We start from the raw sequence: 11826 nt of genomic DNA on the forward strand, positions 1-11826 counted from the left end.
TTCTGGAAACTGAAAACATCCCAGTTCTTGCACGGCCTGCATACTCACCAGCCATGTCACCCACTGACGTTTGGGATGCTCTGGATCGGTGCGTACGACAGTGTGTTACAATTCCTGCCAATATCTAGCAACTTCACACAGCCATTGAAGAGAAGTAAGCCAACATTCCATGGGCCACAATCAACAACTTGATCAACTGTATAAAGTAGATATGTCACACTGCATGAGGCAAATGGTGTCACACCAGATACTGATTCTTTGAGGTATCTATGACCAGAAAATGTATTCCTGTAGCTTTAGTCATGTGATATCCCAATAAGTGTCTTTTTTCAAAATAAAATTCAGAATTTTAGAGTTGCCTTTTTGGCCCTTGCTGCATGTATATACGCAGATAGTTTTGAAAATGGATACTTGCCCCCTCTGTTAAAATAAAAAGAATAAAAATCTGTCCACACAACCTTTGATTTACAAAATATCTCTGTCCACAACGAAAAACAAAAACAACTCCAAACACCCCCAGGCACTAGCTGTCTTCCACAGTCTCACCTCATCGCAATGGTTTTAAATTGTACAGGCAAATGTAACCTTTTTTCAAAACACCTTCTGGAGATCTCATCATCGTTGATCCCCCTCACTCAAAGATAAGAGTGGTGCACTAGACATGCAGAAGTTTTCCTTAACTCCTCATCAACAGCAATCCTATTCTAGAAACTGCTCCACCATCTGCTGGTTCAACCTGGCCTGATGATCCAAAACTGTTGTTTTATGGCAGACTTCAAACCACAGGCGCTGAGGTGGACCGAATAACACTGGGTGCAGCAGACACTTCAGTTCACCCGCTATGGAGTGCAGCAGTAATGAATTTAAGTGCCAAATAGGCCAAAACAGGTCTGGCCCAAGGCACACTCTTGTAATAATGATGCTGTTTAATCAAAATCTTGATATGCCACAGGGGTCAGGTGGTTGGATTATCTTGGCAGTGGTGCTCACTAAAACAGACTTTAACAATTTATGCACAACATTTGAGAGAAACCAGCTTGATGTGTGTTTAGAACAAGTCTTAGAACATTTATTTCATCACAATAAAAGGAAAAATAGGAGCAAAAAAAGTGCATTTATATTTTTGTTCAAAAATTATGAAGGAATTCAGCCAAAATGATATCTCTTTTCATTTTCCTTCTAAACAGCTGTTAGATATCAAAGTATCTCACTTCTTTTACGTTTACAGTGGAGATCTGTTACTATGTGCCATAGAGAGTTGACAGTATACAGATTTATTCCAGACAAGCACGACCAACACTTCACTGAATAGGTTCATTCTCTTTGGTCGATGACATGGTATTTAAAACACAAGAGGCAACAATGCTATAATTATTCAGTTGTTTTGTTATTTGTAGATTTCACAGTTTATATTTTATCATATGTAGGTTAAAAAAAATGACGAAGAAAACATGCAATAATATTACCCATACAACACACAGTGGCAGAAGTCCTCAGAGTAGACAGGGCCACAGTGAAGCAGGACACTCTGTATTGTTTTGGTTAATCTGCTGGAAAGGTCACAAATGTCATGTCATCAATCAGAGAGCTACACCCAGCCATTATGTTCACCAAGAAAAATTAGGGGTCAGATCGCTCAGGGTGTCTTCTCACATTGTCCTTTATTTAAACAGCATTCATGTGTCTGACATTTATTGGGAATATGGTGGCAACACACCACTGTGTATGTACAAGCAGGATATGTGGGGGCATGGCTTAAGGGTTTTGATAGAATGAGTTGTGGATTGAATTAAGTTCCTTTTACTTGAGTTTAATATGTTCCTTTTATATTATTTTACGAATATTAGATATAAGCCTCACCTATCAGACAATCAAAGACATTAGCTTTAGCTACTCAGATGTCCTTTGTTACCCTATATCTTAGAGAAGTGTCAGTTAGTAACAAAGTCTTAAGAAATGTTTGCAGGTCTATCTCATTAGTCTCTGTTTATTCTGTGAGAAGGATATTTACTGTCAGCTTTAATTTGCTTTTCTTTAGATATATTGTTTTGTTTTGAATGGTGGCTAGAAACACGTGTCAGCATCCACATTTGCAACAGGCAATAGTTTATTTCAGTTGATGGATTTAATTGCATTTCCAAGGTTACATACACTCTTAGGGAATCTGAATGGACAGGGCTTTGTGTATTATGTTATGATCATTCTGATCTATAACCATGTTAAAAGATTTAGTTATTCTCTCAGGTTTGTTGCTTAACACCAGATCAATTTGAGATTTAGATTAGGAAGTTGTCCCTTTGGGTCTCTTAACTGACTGTGTGAGATTAGATATGTTTGTGATTTGTTTCTGTGTCTGCGTTTATCTAAGTTGTTATTAAAATCACCATTAGTAATTACTTCCCTACCTGTTGTGTTCCTTAAGCATAGTATATAATTTGTCAAAGAAGACAGATTTTGCAGAGGGTGGTCTGTACACTCCAGTGAAGATAAAAGACATCTGCAGTGATGATGTGACATTGGAGACAAATAAATTATTGGTCATTCTCTACAGAGCATTGGATCTGCTTCCAACTAATCTATCTATCTATCTATCTATCTATCTACCTACCTGCCTACCTAGTTTACTTGACACTGCAGTGATGTTGTTGGTTGGCTGGTGCTTACCTGGCCACTCATGGAAGTTGATGTAGGTTGAGAGGAAAGGAACATATAGATTTGACATCAGCTCTGATGGTGTGTTATTTTAGGACTCAACAATGTTCATCTTTATGACATTTCTTTTGGTCGCAGGGATGTCTGTGTTTTTCATTTCAGGGCACAACACACAGAGAAATTTGGAATATCCTTTTATGTCAGCACCATACACGGCCAGGCGCTGTCAGTGTATACCGGCACCTGACAGCATCAGGGGAAAGACAGCTGGACATCAAGTAGGGCAGGTATGAGGGGTGGTGGATGGGTCCTACAATCACCAACTTTCACCTGGGAGGCTGGTCCCATATTTCCCATATGATTGTAAAGCCAAACCCTGCTATTTTTTCTAAACCTAACCACATGCGTGTGTTGTTGAAGGAAAGAAACATCAATTTGCAATGTTGTACCAATACAGTACATTTCCTTTTCAAGGGACTGCATGCAAACTGTACATTTCCTGGGAAAATGGAAGTGTATATTGAAAAGACATAATGCATGTAACAGGCTGAAGTTGACATGGCGTTCCAGAACATCAACAACAGACACACCCAGGCTACTTTGCATGTCATATGTTGATATGAAAAGTCCATGACCAAATGACGAAATGTGACAAGGTTTGAGTGAGAATGAGTTGGTTAATATGTCTGTCTGTGGATAGATTTTTGTCAACACGATAACATTGCAACTGTGCAAGATACAGTCAAACTTCACAGGTGTGCAGTTGAGATCAAAATGAAGGCCAAGTTCGAAGATGGGTGTGGTCCGAGCATAGGGGCCAGAGGCAGTGGGGTAGGAAGTAGGGAAGGGGCAGTTGTGGGTTGCTTGTTGCTGTATCACAGCTGGAGTGATGCCATCACAAAATGGTTTCTAGTTATCAATATTCATGATAACATTCACACACCTTCATACTTTTTATCCATTTTATCCAAGAACTAGTCATCTCAGACCAAAAGACTATAACAGGCATTCACTGGGCTGTCTTAACGCAGCAAATGCAATAAATCATTATCCACGTGTTACATTGTGGACATGCAGTCCCCATTATCACACAGGTGAAATTATGAATCCTGCCATAAATCCTGTCTTAAAGATGTTGGCAGGCTGCAGTAAAGTCTATTATTGTAAAACACATCTGATCTTAGAAATATGCTCTAAAAGGATTTTAGATGCTCCAGCTACAGATTATGCAGAGCTGAATGCAAGATCCAGAAATACAGCATGATTGTCCCTCCTGTCTGGCTTAGCTGACTGAATCCGCTGCCAGATATGTGTGCTTTGTAAGCACCTAGACAAGCCTCGTATTTCAGCTTTCTGCACACTTGCGTCACTGAGCTTGTGCTTTTCTAAGTAAAGTGGCAGCCGACGCACCCCCACACTACAGATTATTGTCTTTTCTATGATAAGAAGGCAAAACTGGAGGGAGAGATTGATTTATATGTGAGGAATATGTGAGATTTCGATTTGGAAAATCACCCCTGCTTTATGTCAGGACATAGGAATTAACAGCTTCTGAATTCATTAGTTTCCATAGGTACATGGACCACGTCATTCAGAGCAGTGCCCCTTGTTAAAAGGCCCTGCTTACATAGTGTGCCTGGTTGGAAAAGCAAACAATGGAGGACATCTTCTAGCCTGACAACACAAACAGAGCTCAAGCCTTCACATTTGGCCTCTCAGGTGTGCTGCTGTCACTGACAGGAAACAAAAAGCTGTAGCAGTTGTGTAACAATAGTGACATTCAGCAACAGTCATTCCAACATCAGTTTTCATTAAAATAATTAGAAAAACCCAAATACACACTCTTGACTATTCCTAACTAATTTAGAATAAATTAAATTAGAATGAAAGGCCCAAGCTGCTGCAGTCTGTGTTTCGTATGGTTAATTCATTATTGTGTTATTCTCACTTGGATACTAGTGACCCACTGTGTAGACTTCCATAAAGATTCCTCCAACCAATGTAAACACAGCACTAAAGTGCAGTACCAACCGTGACCTCTGGAAACGATCCCACAGGATCATCTTTGGGTCTCCTAAAGGATACTTGTTGTTACTGTTAAACCATAGACTTTAACCTAAAAAGGGCATCAAAGTATTGTGTATGGTCCCCAGGGATATCACACTTACTTCATCAAGTCTCATGTTAGTATTCTAAGGGATTCTATATTTTAAAGAAAAGGGGCAAGGCTATTGTTTCTGGTGTGTCATAAAGACTTGCTGTGTAGGGTTTCACTTATCACCCTTAAGGTATGGTCCATGGAACTCCCTATACAAAAGAATTGTTCCCAAACACTGAAGTTAAGGTGGACACACCAAACTACATTGACCTTGTTTCTGTCCAATCATGAGAAAGTGTCCTAGCTATATAAGAATCTCCTATAATTCTATACATTGTTCAAAGGAGGAGACAAGCAGAGAAAGAGGACGACAGCAGTCGGACAGTTAAGGTGGGTGCCAAGTAAGGTAACAACAACTACATCAAAATCACCATTCTTTTGATCCATCAACATCTTTTGCTATTACAGATCTGTCCATACCAAGACAGGCAAAAATGAAGCTTCTTAGCTTTCTTTTCTTGGCATCCATGGTGGCCAGAAGCAGTCAGTTAACGTGTCTAAGTGACCTTCGACGTCCAGGTACAGTATGCCTGCTTCACCTTTTTCTGATGTGTTTATCTTTCGTCTATTCCGAAAAGGCATTTATGTTCTCAACCATGGTGTCTGTCAAGCTTATTATTTCATTTTGACCACAGGACCTCTACAGCAGTGGTTCTCAACCTTTTTTGTATCAGTTACTACTAAATTGATACACACAAGGTCATGGACCCATATTTGGTAAAATTTCACTTCAGGGACTTCCATGTAAAAAAAAAACTGGATATGATCAATACTAGAATTCTATAGTTGTCGAACACAGTTGAGAAGATAACCATGGAGAAAAGGAAACCTGTGATCAGAGTAGTCACTGTTATGAATCTTACTCACATTGGGCTCACTTCTATAGTCAATAATACAGTGAAAATAAATGATTTCTCATTTTTCTGGGTACACCCTGGAACTCCCTCAAGGAGCCCTGGTTGAGAGCCACTGCTCTAAAACAATGCAACTCTGCCACACAATTGTGGACAGCGAAGCAGGAATATTGAATCCAGAATTTGAATCTTGCTCCCAGGATTTGGTGTTTTAGACATGAAAGTATTCCAAGTGGCAATTGCAGACAAAGCTTGCTGATGCACCTTTCCCTGTCTTATAGAACCCACTGACATCTCCGTTGAATGTGGCACTTCCTCGATGAGCTTGGCTATCCAAATCTGCCCTGTCATCTACACTGGCTACAATGAGTCTTTGCTCATCCTCAACCACATGTTCGACAAGCCGGAGTGTAAAGGAACCTTGGATGAATCTGCCAGCCCACCTGTTGTCAGGTTCACCTTCCCCCTCAACATGACCAATGCCTGCGGCAGCACTTTCCTGGTTAGTAGAGGTTGGAGGAGGAGGAGGACTGAAATGGGGGAGAATCCATAATTTTCTTAAAGCATCCTCCTTTTTTCTCTCTGTGCTTGACTATGTTGCCTCCAGACCACCAGTGCAGCTGGCACAGGGATCTTTGCTGACTTCTCCAACATCCAGACAGTTAATATCAGTGGCGTGGTGCGCTCCCATGATCCAACCACGGGGGTAGTCACCTATAATGCTGAGCTCAAATATTATTACTCCTGTGCTTACCCTCTGGAGTATCTCATCAACAACACCCAGGTGGACGTGTAAGATCTCTGCTTGTATCTCTCCAATGACTATTTTCTAGGTATTTACTGTTCATACCTGGACATGTTGTTATGGGGAAATTGACAGTGTCTGTGACCATTCTGACGGTAAGTATTCTCTGGCAGCTGTACTTTATAAAGGGATAGTTTAGATTTTAAAATATTGTGCTATTTCTTCTGGTTGAAATGAATCAAATGAAGTTCTGGATGCCTTTTCTTTTCATTGAGAACAGTCAGTCTATGAATGTTAAATTGTGATATTAATTGTGTTTGGCTTCATCCCTGGTTGTCCCAGGAAGGCTTATGTTACTATAGGCATAGAAAATAAATTATATCAAAATGAATTACATTTTTGTAAGGATTTATACTTTTTTCTATGAGAGTTTATTAAGAAAATTTTTTTATTATATTTCAATCATTTTAAAATGCAAGGAATTAAAAACTCAGCTTTGTAGACGATGTAATTCTCTACTTTGGAGGGGAGCTGCTGAAACAGCAGTTCAACATAAAACATTAGCAAGGCAAACTGTACAGAGGTGTTTGGCTTTAGGCATATAGGAAAAAGTTGCAAATTCCTCAAAAACTATCCTCTTCTTTGTCACTGCGGTCAGGAGAACAAATGTGACTCCAAATGCAGTACTTGCCTTTGATGCTATACATCTGTCCTGCTCACTGTCATTATATTCCTCTGCTGGTGGAAATAAACACCTGGTGTGTAGTAACAAATGGGATGCAGTCAGACATGTATCATCCAGCCAACTCCTCCCTGTTTCTGATGCCACCCCTTGTCCCATTTAGGTCAGCATCTTCCATTGCAGTGAGGGACAACAATGGAAGCTTCATCAGCACTTTAAGCATGGAACTCTTCAGCGTAAGTTAAGATGGAGATGTTTTATAATGAGGTGCACATTGCTCGTGCTTTGCTGTTGTTGGTTCCAGCTCAAGTAATGTAAGCCCCTTTCCCACTGGAAAATAACAACTATAACCCCCCAACATCTGGCATTTTTATTTAATGGGAAAGGTTACAATCGGCATTCACTCCAGGGGCAAATGACTCTGCAGTAGTCATGGGTATTTACTGGCTCCAGTTCCAACTGGCTTTGATAAGCAGTGATGGAAATACAACACCCTAGTGGATGTGCTAATTTTAGCCTCATTGCCAGTGCAATGGAATGACAGGCCACTGCAAAATACAGTCAGTCTCTGACCAAGCAGCACTTGAACATCACTCAAAATTTAGTCTGCACAGAGTTTGAGAGAGACTGAATAAGTAACAGATACAGAACTTTGCATCAAAATTTAGCGTTTTCCTAATTTCCAAGTTTCCTACTGGTGGTGGACTTGTTAAACCATGTGAACACAGCCTCCCTCTTTCATTCCTTCCTTCCTTCATTTCCCTCTAGGAAAAGTTTGGTGTTGTGATAAGCCTGCTGATGTCTAAATCTTTTGTAATGTTTAAAAGTAGGTATGTTTCCTCCTCCGACCAGAAATGTGGGCTTTTCTTTTGGGCATTTATCTCTACCCTGCAGCCTTGCAAACTGTTTGAGAGTTGGCTTGTGTACAACATACCCATGACAATGTACAGAGCTGACCATAAACAGAGGAGATGCCTTGTGTCACAAACTGCAGTAAAAAATCCAGTTGGAACAGATATTCCAAATGCACTGTATACATGTCCAAAGAACACTTAAAAAACTAGAACAATACAAGCATATCCCACGTGTCTCATGTCGGATATGCAAAATGCTAAATTTGGAAAAGCCCCAAATCAGAATATTTAAATGGAGTATGCTGTTTACACGACCCATATCAATTTCAGAATATTACCATATTTGGAATATTTTATGTTTTTTAATATTATTGGGCTTTCCCGCATTCAAAAACCTGCAAACACGTGCTAATGTCAGTGGGAAAAGTACTATTGTACTACATACAATAATACTGGTATTATTGTAACTGGTTATGTCAACATTTAGTAAGCTCTTTTTCTTGTTGCATTGTCACACGATTGAGTGTGTTTTGTCACAGACATTAAATTAAGTGGCATTTATGCAACTATTTTATTGTAAAAACTTTATTAATATTTGCAAAACTCAGACATGTCAGACACTTCAACAAATGTGTGTATAATGTGGATCATAACCAGTGTTTACAGCTATCCAACTTTAACATTTCAAAATTTCTGTTGACAGGATGACCAATACACCAATCCTCTGATCATACCATCACTGGGCTTAGAGCTGAGAACAGATGTCTATGTCCAAGTCCAAGCAGCCAACCTGACTGATCAGTAAGAACATCCATCTGCTGGCTCTGGTGATGAGTACAAGACATCTCAGATTTCACTACATTTTTAGCGTTCTGTTAATCACAATTATCTTGGGTGTTGCTAAGACCAGAATGCAAAAATGGTGATGTTGCAGAACAGTGGCTTGTTTTGGTTGTGTGGAGGCGAATACTGTCATTAAAAATGCTAGTTCTCCCTTAAAACAAACAAACAAACAAACAAACAAACAAACAAACAGCCATATGTTGACTGTGTGATTCATCGTTAACTGATAAATGAGACAAACTCACTTTGCTAGCTGTATGTGGCTCTTGCAGAACATTAATATGACGATATCATGGGAGCTCGTCTATTGTGGAACAGACAGGTGCATTAGTAAAGTCAGTGTCACTGACACATGCCACTGCCAGGGAAAATAGATGTGACAAATAAACTGAAAATGGATCGTCAGGCATGTGAGTCCTGCGAGACAGAGTTTCTTAATTCGTTGTAGATCTTTACAACAATTCGCCGAAAGAGCAAAGCAGGCACAAGTCCAAATCTTTGTCAAAATTTGTCATTTTCAGCATGTAGGTTGTTAGCTTGGAGGTTGTTGTTTGGGGTGGGGGATGCCAGTGCCAGCCCAAATAGCAATGGCAGGCTCACAGCCACAGTCTCGACCACTGGGACAGACTACAGAGGTCCCCACTCCGGAAACAAACCAAGTGAACACAGATTACTTTAAGTGGACGGTATCAAATGTCTGAAGTATTTTAGCACTACCTCTGAAGCCCACTGTTTTTGCCCCACCAGGTACCACGTGCTGCTGGACAGATGCTATGCTTCCATCTCTCCTCATCCCACCAACTCCACTTTCTTCAACCTGTTTGTCTCGTAAGTCCTCAAATCTCATTCTGAAGAGGCTGTCAAAGCCCTTATCAGGCCAACACTGTTGTCTTCTTGGTATCAAACAGGTGCTCTAGGGATCAGATGACCACCATGAAAGAGAATGGGGACAGTCACAACGCCCGCTTCTCCTTCCCGGCCTTCAGGTTTGTCGAACAGCAGAATGAGACAGTGTCCACCTACTACCTGCACTGTATCACCAGGCTTTGTGAGATCAGCACCTGCAATGACTTTAAGGTCAGTGAAGGATCTGTAATGAAAATAGACATTCAGCCCATTTCGAGTATCGCTCTGTGCTTAGTCACATTCCTTCTTCCTTCATCTGCAGCAATGTAACAACAGGAGGAAAAGGGATGTTTCTTCCACTGGTATTTCAGAGGCCACCACCCTATCCTCAGCCATTCCCATTGTCACCAGAAATGGGAATTGTAAGTATGGCTGTTGAGTAACTGCATGCTGATCACGAGGCATTAACAAAATAAAAAAGAAAATAAAAAATGTATAAAACACAAGAGGCAATGTTTTTTTGTTTGTTTTTTTGCTCAGAAATGACCATTAAAAAATTAACTGATTTTCTTCTTTCATCTTGTTCTTTCAGCACTGACACCTAAAGAGCAAGGTAGGATGCTGTTGAATTCCATTTAATGTTTTTCTTAATAGCTCACCAAATAATGAAACATTTCAATTCTAAAAGGCATATAAATGTTTCCTTTATTCCATCTGACTCTATAACAGTGAAATTCAGTATTAATCAGTGACTCTATTGGTTGTCTAATGATTGCCCCGAGGCCATATCCAGCCCAGTCACCAGAAGAAAATGTTGGCAATATGCGTTTCTGCAAACCACAAATATGTTACATTTACACATTTCATATGTATCATTTTTGACGTTTCTAGAGTGACATAGTGTATGAGCTGACTTTGTCATTGGGAGGTGGAAGAGATGGCGAAAGGTGCATCATGTCGGTGAGATGCTGGTCAAGCTGCAGAACAGTATTTGAGACCAACAGAAAAAATGGTTGTGATTTAGTGAGTCATTGCTTTGCTCCTAGCAGCGTTTTAGGCACCAAATATGAGTGTTTCATAGTGATTCATTGCTGTTTGTCAGTAGGATTTTTATGCATTAAAAGCAATTGTTTTTACAGAGACATTGCTGTTTTTGTTGCAAGATAGTGGCATGAAATGTGCTTTTTTTTTTTTTTTACTAAGACATAACTGCCTTTCCTGCCAGGATTGTGCCCACAAATAGGGTATTTTAAGCCAAAACATGATCTTTTCCTAACCGTAACCAAATGGTTTTTGTGCCTAAACCTAAACACTCTTTAGCCATAGCGTTGTTGAAAAATAAAGGTTCAACATATTTGCTCTATAATGATGTGCAAATGTATCTGTGGTTTGCAGAAACGTTTAGTGACAACATTTGCTATGCTGCTATATGCTATATGAGTCAAGATATGATGAACGTGTTTGTATTGGTTGTGTTGTGAGCAGCTGATTCCAGCAGTGACTCGGAATCCAGAATGGGTCTCGGTATAGCTGTGGGCATCCTCACTCTGGCCGTCATTGTGATTGGAGCTGCAGCAGTTGTCCTCTACAAAAGGACCACACACTTTTAAAGGAGAACAGGCACCTGTCTGCACCGCTCTGGACAAGCTTACCTGTTGGATGAACGGGTGTACAGCAACAACCTTTGTGGGGTAAAACTAAGCTCAATTTAAAAAACACTCTTAATGTGTTTTTTCTCATGTAGCATGTAAATGTGTGGTTTAGTGGTCCTGTGGTTGTAGTTGGACTGGAAGTTTAGTAATTTGGGATGCAATATGCACAAAGAGATGCTTTACTCATTGGAGTAGACATGCTGCATTATGTGATGAAAAGCTTAAGTGTTATGCACTGCTGCTCTTTGGCTTGGAAAAGCATAAAAGGAAACAGCTAGTTTGTAGTTAGGGTAACAAAATTATCTAGGGCATTTTGAGACATTTTATTAGCAGACACAAATGTACGAGTACTAATCTACGCAGAAAGTGCAATTGATATTGCGTTATACTGAGTTTTATAAAATCCAAACCAAATCAGTGACGCTGATTGAGTGTTTTCAGGTCACATGTTACAAGCAAAGTTTGACATGAGTTTTGAGGGTTAAGCCACTGATCAATTAATTGTCTTTGTTATGTATTCGTTTTTGTTTTTGTTTTGTT

At 39.9% G+C, this 11826-nt stretch overlaps 1 protein-coding gene across 1 annotated transcript; it reads left to right on the forward strand.

Moving 5' to 3' along the window:
• Positions 1-3426: 3426 nt before the first annotated feature.
• si:ch211-103f14.3 (zona pellucida-like domain-containing protein 1) lies at positions 3427-11244 on the forward strand. The gene is made up of 10 exons (XM_049592433.1): positions 3427-3490; positions 5219-5329; positions 5946-6166; positions 6272-6456; positions 7255-7327; positions 8649-8746; positions 9536-9616; positions 9697-9865; positions 9957-10068; positions 11117-11244. The coding sequence occupies exons 1-10, from the start codon at positions 3427-3429 to the stop codon at positions 11242-11244; spliced, it is 1242 nt and encodes a 413-aa protein (XP_049448390.1).
• The last annotated feature ends 582 nt before the right edge of the window (positions 11245-11826 follow it).

This window comes from Epinephelus fuscoguttatus, linkage group LG12 (genome assembly GCF_011397635.1).
Source record: "Epinephelus fuscoguttatus linkage group LG12, E.fuscoguttatus.final_Chr_v1".
Taxonomy (NCBI): Eukaryota; Metazoa; Chordata; class Actinopteri; order Perciformes; family Serranidae; genus Epinephelus; species Epinephelus fuscoguttatus.